Genomic DNA, 19,945 nt, shown 5'->3' on the forward strand with positions numbered 1-19,945 from the left:
TTCTGTCTGACTGAGCACCTCATCATGACTCTTTTATGACTGTTTGTTGGCACTACATACAATCACACACACACATACACATCAATTAGTTTCTCATTTTTTATAACAGCTTAACTATACAATTCAGTGATAACCATGTGTATTGACTGTGCTATTAGCAGTGGAGGCTGACAGCTTGTGTTCCTCTGGGTGACTCTAACTCCTAACCTCACTTCCTATACTCTAGATCCTCCCTTACACTGGTTGGTATGACAAGTGTTTCAAACACCCCCAAATAATTCCTTACAAAGTTTGTAGTTTAAATACTTACATGCAAATACAAATGACTGGTCACTATCAGTCATTTTGACAGCTATTCATCAGTAACTTCAAATTTAAACATTTAAAAGGGTGTAAACTTCAATATTTACTGATTCCAAATGAACGTGCTACTGCACCAAAAGCCAAGTTAACAAGTTTAATCGTCAAGCATTACATAACTTTGCAGTAAATAAATCTAAGGATCCAAGGTCTTACTAGTTTTCAGAATATGCTCAAAATAAACCACTGAATTTCAGTGGTTTATTTTCCTCCCCGAGAAAAAACAACTTAAGAATAGTGAAAAGAAGAAAATGATGCTGGTAGTTCAATGTGCTATTAAACTTAATCTGTGGGGGTGTTGTTTCGCTAATACTTCACAGTCCAAAGACTAGGGTCACTTAGTCAGAACCTAAGAGTCACACAGCAGGCCAGTTCACAGCCTCTTCTGTGATTTATGGATAGTCAGTTAATGTACCCGGAACAATTCCATGTGGATTTCCATGTGGAATTTAATTATACATTTCTTTACACGAGACATTGTCCCAAAATCTATCAAGGAATTCAGAGGAAGTATTGGTGACAAATTAACTCTTTCATTTAGTTCTCTTGATTGTGAAAGTGGTGAATAGTTTGTTGAATAAAATCGGTATTTCTGCTCTGTAAAGGGAAGGTGTAACATCTAATCATATGCATCACCTCATTTCCCTTGTCTTTTTTGCTCTCACCCTTTCCCTGTCTCTTAGTCAAATGCAAAGTTGAAGTTGGTGAGGAGTTTAGCAGTGTGTGAGGAGTCATCTGGCCCGTTCTCATCTGATGGACCTCTGGAGACACAGGTACTGCACAACACAGTCCCCATGGTCCTTTATGCATCTATGTCAAACAGCTAAGCACAAATTACAGAATCAAAATACAGGCAAAATTACAAAATTACAACATTGTGAAATACACAAAATGCACAAAATATCTGAGTATGAGTTTGAGTACTGAAAATATGAGGCAGAAGAATGAACACAGGTACTGAGTAAAACCTGTATTTTTAAAACAGCTGCAGCGGAGCAAAACCAACCTGACAGGGAGTATTGTCTGTGCCGTTGTCTTTATCACTCTGACACTTTAACTGTAGTATGGTCAGGTCAAAGAGATGGAAACCGGGCGTGTGTCTTCACATACACCAGCTGTGGGTTTGGTGTAGGAATATGTCTTCACATACACCAGCTGTGGGTTTGGTGTAGGAATATGTCTTCACATACACCAGCTGTGGGTTTGGTGTCAGAAGAAGGAAGTTACTGTTGAAAAGAAGAGACTGCGTGAAAGAGAGCGAGAACAAGAAATTAAGCAATGGAAAGAATGAATGACTGTGAATGCTCAGTATTCAGGTGTTTGTGTGTCTGCCTACCGTGGTCCTAAACTTGTCCCTTTCGGATTTTAGATTTTGTCATTGGACAGTGCAAGTACTATACACATGAAATTATAATAATTGTAAATGTAAATTAATTCATATCTCTTTTTTTTCTTTCAAATTAAAAAGGCATAAGCTGTCATAGCATATGTGTGTGCTTATCATTTGTTACTGCAAAAAATATGATCTAGCTGGTAGTCACGGCTTACTCGTGTCCAGCTGATGTAGTTTTGCATCATCCACTCGACGTCCGTTGTAAGGTTGGAAAAACACAAACAACTTTTATTCCACACGTGTCACAAGTAGTATAAATCCACTGAATTTTCTTTGTTGGATAATATTAAACCAAACATGACAGGACATGTTATGAAAACTGTGTGGCTCCACAGCTAATCTAGCCTCCACTGCTTCCTGAGTTCAACAACTTAACTGAAGTAAATTCGCGAAGGTGCATTTTCTTAAAGTAACGGTACACATTACCAAAAATGGATGAAATAGTCTATTCTAGACATAGAACATTAAACTTAGTTAACAAAGTTAATAAAAAAACATGTTTATTCATTATAATTAGTTAAATTTTAATATTCTAGAATCCAGAGGTTATAATTCAAAATGTATATCTTAAAGGAAAGGTATAAGAAAACTATGAGAAAATAACAAAGTAATCCTTGTCTCATACATCATTAGTAGCTGACATGTTGTCACTGTGTAAGTGAAACCTTCTCTCTTTCTCACTCAGGACATGATTCAGCTGCATATCAGCTGCCCGTCTGATAAAGAGGAGGAGAAGTCTAAAGATGAGTATGAGAGTGAGGAGAGAGAGAAGAAGGATAAAACTCCACGCAAAATGCTTTCACGTGGTATGTTCTTTCTTTCAGTAACTCAGTGCACTACACTCTGGTTTTAACCTGCTCAGCCTGCCATGATAGCCTCACCTTATCATCACAGACAAACTTGTCAGATACTACTTTGTGTGTATAGACTTTCATGTACATAGCTGTGTTAGTTTTTCAATTAATCAGCTGAATTCATGTCTACAAAGTGTTTCTGCCTGTATAAATATCGTATACATTTGTAACCTCAGCTGTGATCATCAGCCTGTTTGTTTTCTTTTCTAATTAATTAAGTCAAGTCAAGCAAGAAAACAGAAGCTCTGTATTCGAATGCTAACAAACAGAAAGATTAACCGCTAAACAAATGTGAGGAGAATACAGATTTGCTGCAGTACAGACTTGCTATAAATATTAAAAGTTCAAAGGTCATTATTGCTAACAAAGTGATTCAGGCCAGAAGAGAGCGGATGGATGTAGCTCATGTGTTAAACGGTCATGGGAAGTACTGGATTGGGTAACAGATGATGTGAGCCTCAAGTCTCCACGGATCTTGAAGCTATTGCAGATGGTCCATTGTGATGTCAGATGGTGTTTGTCCATTTTTTTAATGAAAATATTAAATGGCTACAAAGACAAATTCAATTTGAAAAGTCAGCCATCTTTATTTTAAGTGTTTTCTCCAAGTCGTCATATTGTCACAATTATGGGTCAGATTTGTACTGGCTTTTGCTCTACAGATAATAAAAGACCAGGAGAATGAATGAATGAATGAATTACAGAAAGCCCTCAGTCAAACTTCACAACTATAACATGTATCCAAATCATATCTAATATCATTTCTTTATTACTGAAATGGTTGTCAGAGCTCAACTTCTCATGTCATTCTCTACAACCTCCCAAAAAGTAGATTTTTTATTTTTTTTCCAATCAAGAACTAACTGATTCAAAACCGGGTTGGCCCACTGGGTGGTAGTGTTTTTAAAGCGAAATGGACAAGATACAATGGCTTGTTTCTGTCCATTACTGTGGTAGACAATTTTTTCAAAAATACAGAGGAAGCACTATCTGACATCTTCACGTACAGTTACAGCTGTGTCGGTAGGAATGCCATACCAATGCCCTAAAACAGTTAGCATTTATCAAAAAAAAAAAAAAAACACCGTTCCCAACACATTTCTTTTCAGATTACATCAATCAGAAGGCTTGGGTAGTAAGCACATTTTTTGCACTAACTGCAAATGTGCCCGAATTGACAACATTTCAGTCTAATCATGGGTGTTTAATATTTTTTATACCAGACATACATGAGACCTACAGGGACTTTTGTATCCTTTTCAAATTGTTATTTCATTGTGATTAACAGTACATTTGCATTGTTAGCCCATTGCTCTAAATGTCCTAGAAGTAGCAAAATTTAAGTCAGTCAGGCAGTAATTGCCAACCAAAAAAAAATTGTGATCAAGCGTAAAAAGCTGAATGATACCTTTTCAAGTTGAACTGTCAGTACATCCCCCTTTGTTAAGTACTGTTTTTCTGCTCCCATGGTCAGATTCCAGTCAGGAGTACACAGACTCCACTGGCATTGATGTGCACGAGTTCTTGGTCAACACACTGAAAAACAACCCCAGGTAAGTGAGCAGTACCTACATCAATTTCTTTAGCTGTGTAGATAAAACACTGACGCAAAAAACATACCAAATCATCCTGAATAGAAGAAGTTTACAAACCATTGTACATTACCATTGGAGTTGACTGTATTTCCTCTTTATTCAGGTTGTCACCCTGCGAGTGTTTTTTACATCAAGGTCTTCACCATGTCTTGTTTCTCTGAATGTCTTATTGTCTACATTAGGGATCGAATGATGCTGCTCAAACTGGAACAGGATATCCTGGAGTTCATTAGCGACGACAAGTAAGTCAGATTATTGTGCTATCCACAGTTATGTCACCTCTCAGTGTTTTTCTTGTAACAAGTGGGCAGTGGTAGAGTCTCCACTGTCATCATGACTGGCTGTTCCAGAGACAGTGTTGTAGTGGCTAAATCACCATTTTTAGACTTTGTACCCAATCACAGTACTTAAACTCTGTACTTAAACTCTACCTAAATCCTAGAAAATTGGAAACATAAGATAGTGGATGGTGAAGTAGAAGTACTTTATTGGTTACACACACTAGAGAAGTGAGCAGTGAAATGCAGCCTCTACATTTAACCCATCCTATACACACTAGTGAGCGCACACACACACACACTAGAAGCTAGGAATGTCCATAAATGAATGCATATTGTGTGTTAGCTGATGTTGTATTTTCATCTCTGTATAATTGTATTTTTTCAGTAATCAGTATAAGAAGTTTCCCCAGATGACGTCGTACCACCGTATGCTCCTGCACAGGGTAGCAGCGTACTTCGGGATGGACCACAACGTGGACCAGACTGGCAAGGCTGTCATCATCAACAAGACAGGCAACACACGCATGTAAGAGAGAGACAGGGCTGGGCACTGTCTCTGGCCTGTCCATATAGTACTTTAGACTGATCACACATAGCATACGTACATGTTTGGGTCTAAGTGGATGGATTGGGGCCATAATGAGTTTGAATTACATGACTGCACGGCATTATTTGTTAGTTTATCGAGTTAAAAGAAGGTTGCGGCAGAACGGAGGGGTACCTTACTTCTGTCTTTACTCCCCTTCTCAGCCCTGAGCAGAGATTCTCAGAGCACATTAAAGATGAGAGGAACATGGATTTCCAAAAGAAGTTCATCTTAAAAAGGGACGATGCCAGTATGGATAAGGATGATAACCAGGTAGGCCAGTGGTTTACAGTAATGTGTTATGCGGGTATGTTTAGGATGGATTCAGAAACATTACGTGTTCTCTAATGATATGCTATGCCCCTCACCACAAGATCGAGTGCCGCTTCAGGATGGGAGGCGGAGCAAGTCTATAGAGGAGAGGGAAGAGGAGTATCAACGAGTGCGAGATCGTATCTTTGCCCGTGAAGTAAGAGCCCAGCACCTGGCACTGAAGCATTAGAAGGGCCACTCTGTGATTGATTCACACTGTTGCGCACAAGGACATGGGAGCACTCAGAAAAACCTTGATAAATATTTAATGATTAGAATTAAGCTAGCTAATTGACTGCTGCCAGTGAATGACCCTAACTCTCATTTAATGAAATGAACTGAAAAGTAATGGGATTAAAGGGGTTTTCAGACAGACATTGTGACATTTTTACTTTGACTTTGGAAACTGGGATAAGTGTAGTTGTACACTTTCAGCATTAGTTTCAAAAGAAATGTTAAGGTGATTTAGTCAGTTACACCTTTTAGATCCAGTAAGGTCATATTGTTTGGACTTTTGAATAACTGGATCACAACAGATTACTTCAGTTCTCTATCTGTGAAATAGTGCAATCACTCCCAATATGTCCCATCTTATAGAGGCTATGGCCACAGTGCGGTTTGGACTGAAGCTGAAAGTGTCGTTTGACAGTTAGTTGAGCAGGCCATTATTCCTTTGTCCGTAGGAGGAGGAAAGGATGAAGTATGGAAAAAGGGTTGTGGTCTTTAGCACAAATTGACAGTCAAGGTTAAAAATTGATATTTTTGTCAATAACATGTTTAAAAATGATTGTGGGTTTATTGACTTTAAGGTGAAGCCGTACTAAATGATTGTTGACTTACTGAATTTAAAGTGAAGCTGACCTCAATTTCTATTTTTTTCTCTTTACAGTCCTCTCAAAATGGATACATCAATGACAACAGGTAGGCTACTGTGTCAGTGTAAACAGATTTGAGCTACTTTGTTGTTGTTTGTTTGTTCTTTTAATAAAACACTTCTTTGTAGTGAAAGCATAGGCATAACTCAGTAAAGTGTTTTTATTATTGCATTCAATAAATACATGGATTCAGTGGTGCAGTAAATGAAAGTCAAGGCAAAGTGTTGAAATGGCAGTGAGGATCTATTACCAACCCTTGGGCATTTTGTGATCATTCTTCTGTTATTTCTGTCTTTGCTTTTGCTTTACCAGTGGATAAACCTCTTTGTATGAGTCAGCACAGGGTGGTTCCACTAACCCCCTCCTAAATCATGATCATGGGACTTTTGTAGTATGTCAGTTTACCATTTGTAAGATGTAAATGTACACTGAAAACATATGAAAAAAAAAAACAGCAAAAGTTTGAGTAAAGTTATCAGTGATAGCAGATATCTGAAAACCCCTTTTGCTTGTGTCTTGGGCCCTCTCCTAACTTCACAGCCAGTACCATTGCGGGGGATTAGTTGGAAACACGTGGGCTTACTGTAGTACATGTGGGAGTACTGTAAGCCATGTTTGTTTGAGTGCACCATCACTGTTGTTAACTGCCAGGGAAAAAATTAAATCTCTGGGCGAAAATGCCTTGTTGTCAATTTTGTGGGTTCCATTGTCTTTATTAGATTACATGGCACAATCCCCCCCATGCCCTGCCCCCCGTGGCACTCCTCAAAACATTCTGTCAGTAACTCTCAGCGTTTCTTTCTCCAATACAGTCCCCACAGACTTTCCATCGACGGCAATTCCTCTAGCTCTCAAAAGAGGAGGCAGATTTTTAGGTACTGGGTGTGTTTTGTGATACTATGCCCGTCTTCATGTGACCGTGTGTCTTTGCTTGCCATTGGCTACATGCACCATGGGGTCATGATGGGGACCAATGCATGGCTGCTTTGTTTTCTTTGAGATGTTCTAAGGGAGAACTCTGACCATTATCATCGCTGCATTCTCCTTCTGATATGCCATTGCACTTTTGATATCTGTTCATGTGGGGAGTGATGAGCCTAGAGTCTGTGACCCTTTGTGTCTCAGTTACAGCAGGTCTGGGTCCAGATGCAATGCTGTATAGGAGATGTACCATCTCTTACTGTGTTTTGTGTTGTTCAGTCTACAGCAGATCTGAAGCATGTGCAGAAAACTTCATCAGGTGTCTGAACACTTAAAGTTCAATGTTTTGCTCACAGCATTTGTGCCTGCAGTATAAGTAACATAGATAGAGACTAATACTTTTTCCCTTTGCCGCAGAGAAATAGTCATGCAAAACAGAGAAGTGGATGGTAAGAAAGGGAGAGATTATGTATGGGTGGTCAAACGAAGTGTAACACTCTCTTGTGGTTAGTCTGCTACTGCTCTCCCCCTGTTTGTGTGTGACATGTTTTAGGTAACTCATTAATTAATCAAGTGTTCAGAAATTCATAGCAGACTCTTTTTTACCATTAAAAGAAAAGAAATTCTTCTCAGATTGTGTTTCTATCTCTTTTGAATATATACTAATATATTTGTTGTGTGAAAATCCATGGCCATTGACATAAAACAGGGATGGGTATTTTGGATTTTCTTCATCTTTTTTTTTTAATCTTAAATTGTATTGTTATTTCGACACAAAAAATTATGCACATAGTTTTTCTCGCGTAACTACAGATTCAAAAAGCAGAAAAATTCATTATTTTTAAACAAAGGTTTCGGCCAACAAAAATATGATTTTATGGTACAATTTTTTCCATCAAGGACAGGTATGGAAAATGCAATATCAATGTTCCTGTGCTGCAAGTGAAGTAAATAATAACTGTGTGTCAATTTGTATTATGTCTTTATCCCCTGCATTTGTAAGGTGGTGTTTTGTTCACCACAAGACTCACCATGTGGTTTCAATGATACCTTTTTAGTCAGAACACCATTCTTAATTTTTCAGTTGTGTTTCAGTTCAATTTTGTTTGTTCAGCAGTTTTTACAATAGACATTGTTACAAAGCGGCCTTATAAGATTCTGGGCGGCAGCAAGACTAAGGTAACGGTGGCAGGAAAAAAAAAACTTGCTTTGGCCAAAATTGGAAGAAGCCTTGAGAAACACTGAGTCCCAAAAGGCAGAGCCCATCCTCTGACTTGCACTGGAAAGTCAGAATTTTAAATTTCTTTACTGGAGGAAAGCTGCCCATTATCTGTTTCTAATGGGAGCAACAAATGAAAGATCAATGATAACGGTAACATATGAATCTTTGACTATTATGCAAGGTACAACAAAGAAACCATGGAGGGCCAGTATATAATTAGCCAGCTTACCTGTAGGAGCATTAGGGCCAGGTAATAATACCTTTCAGGGTTTGGCAGGAAAAAGTTGGCAGTCATTCAGCTTCTGCTGTTCTTAACACAATCATGGATAATTAAGAAACTACCTCTGGCCTAACTGATATATACTACTGTGCATCATCAGCACTACAACTGAAAGTGAGGCTATATTTATGAATACATTTTTCACAAGGCCAGTATGTCCCAGTATGTTCAAGAGACAGCATATACACAGAGAAGAACAGTGACCCACACACTGAGCCTTGAAGGACTCCATACTTTACCTGACTATGTTCAGAGGTTTAGGTTGGATCTGAACCAGGAGAGTGTCTGTGTACTTTGGCCAAACAGTTTAGAAATAAATCAGAGATTTGACATACATTATCACTCAAAAGTTTGGTCACACCCTCTCATTCAATGTTTTTTCTTTATCCTCATTATTTTCATTTTCTACACTGTAGAACAATGCTGAAGGCATTAGAGCTATGAAGTAACACATATGGAATTATATAGTAAGCAAAAAGAAGTGTAAACAAAGCACAATGTAGAGAATAGTAAAAATAAAGAAAAATCCTTGAATGAGTAGGTGTGTCCAAACTTTTAGTCAGTAGTCAGACAAGTCACATGGGTGAAGATTCGTTAGAGTGTCTGACAAAGTCAGTCTGGGTACATTCCCAAGGTCTACAATTGAATTGATCATATTTAAAAGTAGTTTGCCAGTTAAGAGTAGAAGTTCTGGAAAAAAAAAAAAACTTTTGGAGGAATCTGATCAAGCAAACAGGTTGAAGGATTTGATCAGAGCACGGAACTGAGTGTCCAGTTAGACTCAAAGAATTATTTTGGCTAACTTATTAAATATAGGATCTGAAATTCAGTGGAACAAGGAGAGGTTGTCAACTATGTGGGTCCTGGTTAGACTGTATCAGATAGGAATGTAGGATTATTCTGCTTATACCGTAGCAGATATGATGAGTTCCCTGTACCAACAGCTTGCCTGTAATTCAAAAACTTAAATCCCAGGTGATACAAAATACTCTCAGTTCAGTCATGCAGGAAATACAGCTTTCATGAAGTTTATTTAAAAGCTTGAGTGTGGCCATTGTACCTAGATGCACACTTCTTTGAAGGATTCTGACTTGGTCTCGTCTCGAGAATCGACGGCATTTTTACTCGGTCTCAGACATGGAAGACTCGGGATTTTATTTCAAGACCGGTCAAGACCACAACTGTGGGGCTATCAGCTGCAGTTAAGTTAGCTTGAAATTACACATTTGCCTGACATTCACCAACTAGATCTTTATCTCATTAGAAGTTATATAAACTACGTACACATTATGTTATGCTGCCTTGTATTCAGTTGTGAAATTGTAGTGTTCGAACATTACATTAAATGCAAATATATAATAATTTAAGGCATGCTGTTGTGCTACTGTGCTACTGTGTATTCCACCGTTTGTCTTGCATGGAGATGGCGTTTCAAAATAAAGGTCCCTTGAAAATTCATGCATGCTGAAGAGTAATTTGTGTGCTGCAAATAGAATATCGGTGAAGTATAAGGCCCGGCATGGTTAACAAATTTTGAATATTTATATTTTATGTTCAGTTTCTCTTTAAAAAATAGTAAGGGTTATTCATGATTGCTCTTCTTAATAATAACTAACTTTTCAAAACACATTTTGGGACCTTTCTGTTCAAAGGTTTGACCTAGTTCTAGTGACTAACCAGGCATCAAGACATTCTATTTCAACTTATATTTCAATAACTTACTAGTATTGATGAAATGACCATAAAAGTATGATTGGTCAACTTCAAAGGTCAGGCCTGGTCCTAGTGACTAATGGATGTAGACATTTCATTTCATCTTAAATATCAATAACACTCTGTAATTGATGAAATAAACACATAAATACAGTTTTGAAACTTTTTTGTGAATTCACGCAACGTGAAAAAAAACACTTTGGGGTCAACCTCGAGGATCAGGCGTAGTCCTAGTGACCAACCAAAGGATGTAGATATTTCCTTTCATCTTATATCTCAGTAACACCCTAATATTGATGAAATAAACATAAAAATACAGTTGTGAAACTTCTCAGAAATTTGTGAAAACAGATTATGAATCATAAAAACGCTTTTTGGGGTCAATATCAAAGGTCAGGCTTAGCCCTAGTGACCAACCAAAGGATGTAGACATTTCATTTCATCTTATATGTCAGTAACACTCTAACAATGATAAAATAATCACATAAATACCGTTGTGAAAGTTGTCAGAAATTTGTGAAATCAGAAAACGTGAAAAAAGTGCTTTCTGGGTATCAGTTTCAAAGGTCATGCCTAGTCCTGCTGACCAGCTGAGGGATGTAGATAATTAATTTCAACTTATATGTCAATAACACCCTTGTATTGATGAAATAAACATATAAATATAGTCGTGAAAGTTGTTAGAAGTTTGCGAAATCAGAAAACATGTTAAAAAAGAGCTTGCACAAAAAATTGCATTGTGTTAGCTGGATGGTAAAACATGGAAAAGGAGTGTTGTATAAAGATGGTTAAGTTGATTTCAGCTCTTAGTGCTTGTTTGTATGTGGGTGTTTTTATGGGAATGTGGATCTTTCAGGTCAATTTGAGAAGTGCCTTTGGTTTTCATGTTCCACTTTTTATCATAAGTGTGTCATGCAGTGTAGTACTATCATTGGTCTGGTCCTGGTCCTGGTCCTGGTCTTGACTCGGTCTCATCCTGCCTTGGTCTTGGTCTTGACTTGGTCTCGACCTCTCAAAATCTTGGTCTTGTCTCGGTCTTGATACACTCTAGTCTTGGTCATGACTTGGTCTGGTTTAGGTGGTCTTGACTACAACACTGCTCTCTACTATGTTGCAAGAGGATAATTAACTGTTTCATGGATGGCACTAGTTTTGTTACTGTTAATGTCAATATAATGACTACTGTTTATGTGAATATAATGAAACTTTATATTTCACCAACAAAACAGATCTGCAAAATCTTCTCCTGTTTGTAGATGCTGTTGGACCAGCAGAAACTTTCGGAGAGCACATTTGAAACTTTTACTGAGCCTTATAAGGTGTAGGTCATAAGTGATATTTCTAGTGAACATACATATGTGAATTCACTATATAATTGGAGTGTTCCCTGATTATGTGGAGCGAATACGTCATACCTAAAGTGTTGCCACCCATGTTTCTCAAAATGGAATTAGCAGAGCTCAACAGGTATTTCAGTGGGTGAGTCAGTGATTGGGGGGGAACCTGTTGGTGAGGTGAATAAGGGAATGGTTGAATTCTCACCCATTTGCCTTGCTTACAGGGCTTTCTCACCAGTTGAAATGTGGGAATTAGAGCTAGTGTTATTCACTTCTAAGGTATCTCTCGTGACTAAGAATGTTAAATATCCCCCTCTATAATCTTGCCTGCTCCACCAGATGAGTAATCATCTCCATGCACCTGATGTTAAGCCTTTTTTCACAGGTAAAAGTGCTATTAATGACAGATGAAGAGTAGAAACATTGGATTTGTGAAGTTCAATCTGTAATATACTATTTAAAAACAAAACAAATGTTTTTTGTTTGTTTTCTGTCCAAGGGAAGAGCATGCAAGTTCAGTTCCTTCCTGCAGATTTTCAAGTTAAATTCTACAAATGTTTAATTAATTTATTCTGTTTATAAAAAATAACTGAAGAACTTGATAAATTATTTGTTTGCCATCCAATGGTGAGTAGCATTTTCATAACTTGATGATGCAATGTTAAACTTCCAAGAATTCTGCGGTTATTGTTGGCAGTTGTTTTTGGCAGTACTCTCACCATTTCCATCCATTGTCTTGTGTTGGTTTTTCAGCATGAACCAAGGTCCTAATTGATGTACTTAATGTAAGTCTCATGTATTTCCACTCCTGAGCTCTTTATGCTCAGATAAAAACAGAAAAAGAGTAACAGAAAACAGAAAAGAGTAACACTATTTTGTTTTGGGTTTTTTTTGAGCAGAAGTGTGTTCTGTGGACTCATAGACATACTGTTACAGTAGTGGTGATTTATAATTTGATTTGGTACTGCTGAGATTTCTGACTGGTTAGATTTTTTTGGCAGCTGCCCTTATCCAGGGTCACAGTGCAGCACACAGTAACTGAGTGTGTATGCTACCGTAGAAGTGTATGTTGTGGTGCTGTCTGTGTTGCTTTTGTGTGTGTTGATTTGTCAAAGTTCGAGTGAATGTGTGAATGGATGTGTCTTCTAACATATCCTAATATATGTTTGCATGTATATATATATTAGGGGTGGAGCCGAATCCGAATCTGGTATTCGGCAAAGCACAAATCGTGGGTTTTTACGAATATTTATTTCATACAAATATTTTAAAAATTACTTGTTTTCGGGAAGGAAAAAAAAAACATATCAAATAGCCAGTGTTCTTCATTACAACAGAGTATTAGCCCAACATTGAGGGGGGAAAAAATTCTAAGATTTCGAGAACAAGGCCATAATTTTACAAGAATAATTCGTAATATCAAGAGAATAAAGCCGTAATTTCAGAAGAGCAGGAGGAGATTAGCCTAGATTAGCTCTGGCAGTGTGGTTACTAGCTAGTTTGCGTACACACGCTTTGCTCACTGCTCAGTCAGCCACTCTGTCACGCTGCGTCCTCCAATTAGGGCAGGTGGTGGTGAGGTTTACAATGTTCACATAGACATTTATTAGTTTAGAGTTTAGTTTATTGGCTTGAGTGTGGATTAGGAACTCAATATTAGTTTTAAAATGATTTTCCTTTCAATGATGTTTATGGTTATACATGTTTATTGCTGGGTTTATGAAAACCATAAACCAATATTACATTTAAGTGGTCGTAATTATTATCATTTATAGAAGAACACTTATAGTAACACTTTAATATCCTAAAATTAGAAGTGTAATAAAAACAAAAGCAGGATTGTTACACCTGTTTCCCCTTTTATTTGAATACAAATACAAATGCAAATAATTTTGCTGCCTCAACAAATGCAGACACAAATACAAATACTGGGCTCTCTACGCATCCCTAATATGTGTGTGTGTGTGTGTGTGTGTGTGTGTGTATGTGTGTGTGTGGTTGTCCTGTTTCACCTTGTCTCCTGTGTCTCTTGACAGTATGTCATTATACTGAAGTAACAGACTGCCCCTGTCATAATGCATTTTGTGTTGACTGTCTATAGGGCCAGGTCTTGTCCAATGTGGATTTTTGTCTTTGTTTCTTCTCCTCTTTAATAGTCTCAGCATTTGATGTTAAATATCAGTGATCAGTATGCATATAATCATGACTGAGGTTTATGTGATATCGTGTGTGCGTGTGTGTGTTTGGAATCTGGGGTGGGTTTCTATTTGTGAAATGTTTCTCTGCTCAGACTATTATGTTAATCAGTGCACTTTGGCATCTGTGTTTGAATATATTGTTTTCTTAAAGCTCCTCTGTGAATTCTCAAAGCTTTTGATTAGTCAGCAGTAATTTGTTCTTTTTTCCCTTGTCCCCCACTACTTTGTTCCTTTTCCTACCTCTCTCTCTGCATCCTCTTTTCTTTCTTTGCTCCCTCCATGGCCTCTCTCTACTCCTCCCCTAGGGGTAACAGGGAGAGCTCTAGCCGAGCATCCAGTAGTCGACAGAGCAGTACAGACAGTGATATGAAGTGCCTGGAGCCACGTCCATGGAGCAGCACGGACTCAGACAGCTCAAACCGCACACTGAGGCCACCCGTCACCAAGGCCAGCAGCTTCAGTGGGATCTCTATCCTGACCCGTGGAGACAGCCTTGGCAGCAAGGCTTCGCAGGGTAGCTGCAGGGGCTCACGCACTGGTACGAGGCCTCAGTGGAACTGCTTTATTTCATATTAATATATCCCCAGTCTCTTGGATCTCTTTCAGAGGACATATTTGGTTATTATCACAGTGTGGTCTTTTATGTCAAACAGGGTCTGGAAAGGGCCACTCATTTCTTGGGTCATTTTTGACCATTCATCTGATTCTTCATCAAAACTAGCCCACTCCCGTCTTTGGTTGTTGAGAATGGAACAAGGCATTCATGTGTGATCGGATACAGGTGTCATGGATGTGGTTATGACAGGATTGTAGCATCTTGGGTAGTGAGATGAACATTTAAGCTTTGGTGTGGGTAGTAGAGCTTTACTTTAAAGTTCAGAGTAGAGATGAGACTTTAAAACCCTGCCTTTGACCTTCAAAAGAAATGTGGTATTTACATGTCAGACACTTCTGACAGTTACCACACATGTTCGTGTGGATCAGGCTAAATCCAGAGCATTTGCACCAGGTTGATGATGCTGGTAAACTTGTAGAGTTACGCACTGTATGAGTTATAGAATTACACACTGTATGAGTTATAGAGTTACACACTGTATGAGTTATAGAAGTACACACCGTGTGAGTTATAGAGTTACACACTGTATGAGTTATAGAAGTACACACCGTATGAGTTATAGAGTTACGCACCACATGAGTTACAGAATTACACACTGTATGACTTATAGAGTTACACACTGTATGAGTCATAGAGTTACACACTGTATAACTGTATCAAGTTATAGAGTTACAGAGTTGGCATCAAGGATCCATAATGATTCCCATTTTAATTTTCCCTGATTTTGAACTTAGTTCCAAAGCCTTTAAAAAAGCTTTCTCCCTTTGCTGTTAATATGAGTATGCTAAAATTTGACATTCGTTGTGTATGGAAGAGTGATTAAAGAGGTACTTTATCACGATAGTTTATCATATTTGCTGATGTTTCAAGAACTTGTTTTGAAGTGTTTCTTAATGATGAGAGAGGTTGGAAGCCAGGAATTTAGCATTGAAGTTTTCAAAGTCGGGTGCTTGTTTTTCTCTTTAGAGAGGCTAATCCTGATGTCATCAATCACATTATTATCCTCCACATGTTTTTGAATGTCAATAAAATTCATTTTGTTTTCTCTCCCTCCAGGCCCTCCCATGACAAACCCAGATATTTGCCCGCAGGCCCAGGCAGGGATGCCCCAGGGCCGCAATCTGCTGCCATGCCCCTCTAACCCACCCCAGCCCCAGACACAACAGTCCCAGCCCTCCCCCCAGACTGCCCTGCTTCCCACCCCAACACAACACACCATGGGCAGCCACATGCTGGCACAGGTACTGCTAAGCTAGGGGACAGGGCAGTTTCAGCAGTCTGTTTATGTCTGTTTATGTCCTGCCATGGAAGTAAAGAACATTTGCACTTTTAGCTTTGAAACAATTGAAATCAAATTCTGCTGTTTCCCAGTTTCCTTTAGGGGTGTTTTCGTGTTTTTGTTTGTTTCTGTTTTTGGCATCTCCTCTGTCTTTGACATAATGGCTATACCTCGTCTTCTGTGATCTTTTTTCCCCCTACATTTAATTGCCTCTTTTCCTTCATTCAGATCCTATGGCTTCTCTTATCTCTCTTGCACCTGCTAACTCTCCCTCTCTCTCGCACTTTTTCTCTCTCTCTGTCCCCCTCCCTTTCTCTCTCTCTTTCTTTTCCTCGGTATAGCCAGTGGCATCACTGCAGCCTTCTCCACAGCCTGTTTCATTCTCAAGTCCCTCCTGTCCCCAGGTCCTTCTGCCTGTCTCACCTCCCCAGCAGTACAACATGGTACCCTTCCTTTTTGCCCTCCTCTTTTTCTATTGTTCCTGCTCCAGATGCTTCTCTTTTTTTCTTCTTTTTCTATCCTCTTCACCCTGGACAGACATAGTTGTCTGCTACACTCCACTCTTTGTCTTACGCCCAAACAAAGGCTGACAGTACAGTGTGCCTGTCAGACACTTTAATGATGTATAATAAAGCAGCTTTTAAAAGATCTCTGCTTTTGTATGTCATAGGCACTGTACCTTTAAGCACAATGCACACACACTCCTCAAGAAAGCCTCCTGGACACTGGACTGTGACACCGTCGCTATGTGTCCTGTGTCTGGGGATTCATGGCTCAGATCACGGCCCTGCTACACTTAATAGGAGTAGTTAGGGTCCAAATAATACAGCCAGGTTTGGGTATTGTCATACAAACTGCACTGCTATCCAAATAGGCATGATCATGCTACAGAGGCAGCAGTCTCTCTCACCACAAAAAGATGTGTGAGGGGAAGATCTGTCAGAAATCATGATAAATTTTATCTTTAAAATTCACATAAAATGCAGAAAAACCAAAGTCTGGTTTAGTTCTATGAAAGTTTTTTTGCTGCTCAACTTGAAACAAAATTGAACTTAGCATTATACTTAAGCATTTTATAGGGTTGTAATAATTTAGGAGTTGACAGGATCTGTATATATATGTAGTGTAGTCTGCCCATTTGGTGTTTATAGCCTAGTTGTGTTCCTGATATTTATAGCGTATATCTTATTAATCTGTTTCGTGTTTAGTGTTTATAGCCTAGTTTTGTTCCTTATATATAACGTATATTTGATAAATCTGTTTTGTGTTTGCCTCTCTCAGGGGGATGAGCTGACCCCCCAGTTTGGACAAATGACTCTCAGTCGTCAAGGTTCCAGTGAGGCTCCTGACCCCCCCGCCCTGTACCAGCCCCCCCCAGCTGTCCTGTCCCAGCACCCACCGCCCCAGGCAGGCTACATCATGGCCACAAGTGGCCAGCCCATGCCTCCTCCCTCAGGATACCAGCCACCCACTGTGCACCCACACCCCCCTCCTCCTCCACCTCCTCCAGCCCAGCCTGTTCTGCAACCTCCACCCTCAGCTCAGGGTTACATGCAGCCTGCACCTCCTCAGCAGGTAGGCATCACTCTCTGAATGTTTAAAGACCTGTATGGTCTTTACCTGTCTGGGCTCATTGGCCTCACCATCCATTCTATCAGAAACACCTACCCTGGACTTAAAGGGCCACTATACAGGTTTACAGTCACAGACTGTTGCCCATTTTCCGCCATGCACAGTCTGTAAAGGACCCTCTGGCTTTTTTATGAGTAGTCTCTCATCAGTAGTAATCAATGCTTTTATCAGTAGTCACTAATCAATAGTAATCAATACTCGGACCACAGGCGCAGTGCTGGCTAGATGTTATTTGGGTGGCGGACCATTCTTAACACAGCAGTGACACTGACATGGTACGAGTGTATCTGATACAGCAGCGTTGTTTGGGCTTTTAACCACATCAGTGTCACTGCTGAGTTGAGAATGGTCCCTATATAATGTCCAGCCAGTAGTGTTCTGTGGTTACGAACTAAGCATTGATGAAGGGCCAGAGGATGGTTCACACACACTGTGTATGGCAACAGATGGGCCACAGTCTCTACACCAAGAAAGTGTACCTACAACAGCAATGTTTCTAATGAAGTTGCTGGTGAGTATATATCCCTTGTTCCAAAGAATGTTCTTTTTCCACAGCGGCCGGAAAAATACTTAAGATCACACTGATTATGATAATTGTGTCAAAAGTCTTACAGTACGTTCACACTGTGAGCGGCGAGAGCATCAAAATTCCCTCTAGCCGCCCTGTGAACAACGCTGTCGAACGCTGTGGACACTCTGACGTAGATGAAATAGGCAGTTACAATTTCATTTGGATTGCTTGGGCAAACTTTTTTTAAAGAAGCCGCAAGGCAAAGAAACATGTCGCCCGGTATCTTTGTGCTGACTGACCACAAGTAGGGTATAAGTTAACCTCATGAAATCTTTTAAATGTGAAGGTGAGAAATCAATCGATGAAGAAAAGAAATGAACAATTATAATTACATGTTTGGTAACAAAATAAACTAATGAAATAAACTAATTAAAAGCCATTTCTGTGGTGTGAATTTTGTGTTGATGCTAAGATGCTAATTATGTTAAGTCAAATTACAACCCGCCACGTCAATGATCTACCCCTCCCCCATTGTGCTTGGGAACTAATGTTTGGTGGGAACAAAAGTTTACACAGTTGTTTTCTCTAGAATTGTCTAGTGCGGAGAACTTGTAAATTGTGATTGTTGCCGCCGAACCACGTCATAGCTCATTACCATAAAGTTAACCGCCACGCCACTCCTTGCCGCCGAGGGATGCTGGCTCACATAGAAAATTAATGAATTCCAGTCCCTTTAACGCTCTCGCCGCTTCCAGTGTGAACGCACAGTTAAAGTATAACATACTTCAGATCACACTGATTATGATAACTGTTACAAAAGTCTTAAAGTAAACGATGTCTGAAGTCTCACGGGTTAGTTAAAGGAAAAAAATAAAACAAAACAAAAAAAACCACCTTTTTCTTGCCAGTGCTCACAGAATGAATATATATAGATACAGGATTTTAAAAGGTAAAAATTAAAAATCAGGTGTAAATGTTGGCCCCCTGAAATAACATACCAGAAAAATTTCATCACCAGTCTCATTGTGTGGAGCTATGGCTTTTCTCTTTTTAACAATATGTACATGAGCATATAATCCCTGTATGGGTGCAGCCTGATTAGAACTAGTATTAACATGTTTTAGCAGATACGTTTCTAATTCTCTCCCTACTCTACTTACCCTCTCTGCCTCCCTCTCTCCATATCTGGTTCTCTCTCTCTCTCTCTTTCCCTTATATGCCCCTTCTCCCTATCTTTCTTCCTATCTTTTTAAATCCATAACTCAATCTCTCCTTTTTTCTGAGTACGTCTCTCTTTTGTCCTGACGCCCTTGCAGATCCAGGTGCAGTTTTACTCTTCTGGACAGTATCCCAACACAGGGCAGCAGTACAGATCCATGTCCCATCAGGTGTCTTACCCTGCTCAGCGGTCCCAGCCCATACCTCAGCCCACACAGCCATCCGGTTTGTCCCTCCACTCAAACCCTCAGTATACTGTCCATTCTTTCTGTCTTCTTTATGTGTAATCAGCAGGTGTATTCTTTCTACTGGTACAGGCCTGGGTGATGAAATCACATCCTTATTATGTTAGTAATACAGTGTACAAACAAATAATTTAATTACATAATTTACTTGTCAGGGCTTTTATTGACTGTAAAAATAAATATGACTGTAAACGAAACACAAGTGAATAACTTATTCTGTCACTTTCGATCTATGGATAACTGAATCCTCTGTCTCCTTCACTGACTTTACAGCTGGTCTCCAGACCATGATGTCCAATCAGCAGCCGGCATACCAAGGCATGATGGGAGTGCAGCAACCACAGAACCCAGGTATGATGAACTCACAGAGGACTGGCATGAGCGGACAGATGCAAGGCATAATGGTCCAGTACCCTCCAATGCCCTCTTACCAGGTAAACTACAAATGTACAAGCCAGTAGGATTTCCTGTTTGTCTGAACTGAACAGTGCATGGTCAAATCAAATAAGATTAACAG

The 19,945-nt window shown here is 39.3% G+C and overlaps 1 protein-coding gene across 1 annotated transcript in view; it reads left to right on the forward strand.

Annotated features, from left to right (window-relative positions):
* Positions 1 to 19,945, forward strand: part of r3hdm2 (R3H domain containing 2) — a 41,137-nt gene that overhangs the window by 12,032 nt on the left and 9,160 nt on the right. The window contains exons 4-18 of the mRNA XM_030778179.1: positions 1,044 to 1,133; positions 2,439 to 2,559; positions 4,082 to 4,160; positions 4,385 to 4,444; positions 4,869 to 5,009; positions 5,234 to 5,346; positions 5,444 to 5,543; positions 6,258 to 6,302; positions 7,078 to 7,131; positions 14,233 to 14,465; positions 15,600 to 15,784; positions 16,164 to 16,265; positions 17,104 to 17,397; positions 19,282 to 19,408; positions 19,702 to 19,862. Of these exons, the coding sequence (XP_030634039.1) occupies positions 1,044 to 1,133; positions 2,439 to 2,559; positions 4,082 to 4,160; positions 4,385 to 4,444; positions 4,869 to 5,009; positions 5,234 to 5,346; positions 5,444 to 5,543; positions 6,258 to 6,302; positions 7,078 to 7,131; positions 14,233 to 14,465; positions 15,600 to 15,784; positions 16,164 to 16,265; positions 17,104 to 17,397; positions 19,282 to 19,408; positions 19,702 to 19,862 (1,905 nt within the window). The remainder of the gene's footprint in view (positions 1 to 1,043; positions 1,134 to 2,438; positions 2,560 to 4,081; positions 4,161 to 4,384; positions 4,445 to 4,868; positions 5,010 to 5,233; positions 5,347 to 5,443; positions 5,544 to 6,257; positions 6,303 to 7,077; positions 7,132 to 14,232; positions 14,466 to 15,599; positions 15,785 to 16,163; positions 16,266 to 17,103; positions 17,398 to 19,281; positions 19,409 to 19,701; positions 19,863 to 19,945) is intronic.

This window comes from Chanos chanos, chromosome 6 (genome assembly GCF_902362185.1).
Source record: "Chanos chanos chromosome 6, fChaCha1.1, whole genome shotgun sequence".
Lineage (NCBI taxonomy): Eukaryota > Metazoa > Chordata > Actinopteri > Gonorynchiformes > Chanidae > Chanos > Chanos chanos.